Source organism: Octodon degus, unplaced genomic scaffold (genome assembly GCF_000260255.1).
Source record: "Octodon degus isolate 3935 unplaced genomic scaffold, OctDeg1.0 scaffold00298, whole genome shotgun sequence".
Classification (NCBI taxonomy): Eukaryota; Metazoa; Chordata; class Mammalia; order Rodentia; family Octodontidae; genus Octodon; species Octodon degus.
Window position 1 is genome coordinate 100,537 of NW_004524874.1, and position 578 is coordinate 101,114.

A 578-nucleotide genomic window follows, 5' to 3' on the forward strand; every position below is an offset into this window, starting at 1 on the left:
AAAAAAGTTCAAGACAGTAAAGAATTAGCAACACAGTTCTCTACTCCAAGGTTCAAAGCTCTTTGGCACCTATTATCTAAGCCCTAAAGAAAAGTCAAGAGACATACATATAGAAGAAGAAAAGCTATGTTTGATAAAAGTAATTACTCTAAGGACTTTGATACTAGCCGTAAAACAGGATCCAGAATATCTTATCTAACAGTGTACTTTTAGTTCAGGAAAAGGATATTTTTGAAAGTAAATGGGACACACACACCAAAAAAAACTTCTATTGAGTAAACCCACTTACTTCTAAATGTTTAGTAGCCTCTTCATTTCTGGACATAAGCATCAACTTCGTACGAATACTTCGCAAATGCATGTCACTTAAAATATTTACTCTCTTCACAGTTGCTTCACTAGCAGACAGTATCATTAGCTGTGTGGTTTCTGGGTGGTAAAATATTCTGCAGGCTCCCACTGCTTTCTTGAGGTCTTTCAGCGGATTCAAGAGGAAAAGACAATACATAACCAGGCTAATTTATTAAACAAAGAGGTTCTACTGACAAATGAAATTCCAGATAAAACAGAATGAAAAA

General features: G+C 34.9%; 1 protein-coding gene across 5 annotated transcripts in view; it reads right to left on the minus strand.

The window, feature by feature from the left end:
* The window catches only part of Fxr1 (FMR1 autosomal homolog 1), a 66,758-nt gene that overhangs the window by 24,152 nt on the left and 42,028 nt on the right, over positions 1–578 (minus strand). For all 5 annotated transcript variants that reach the window (XM_023707553.1, XM_023707554.1, XM_023707552.1 and 2 more), the window contains exon 7: positions 290–406. In XM_023707553.1, the coding sequence (XP_023563321.1) occupies positions 290–406 (117 nt within the window). The remainder of the gene's footprint in view (positions 1–289; positions 407–578) is intronic.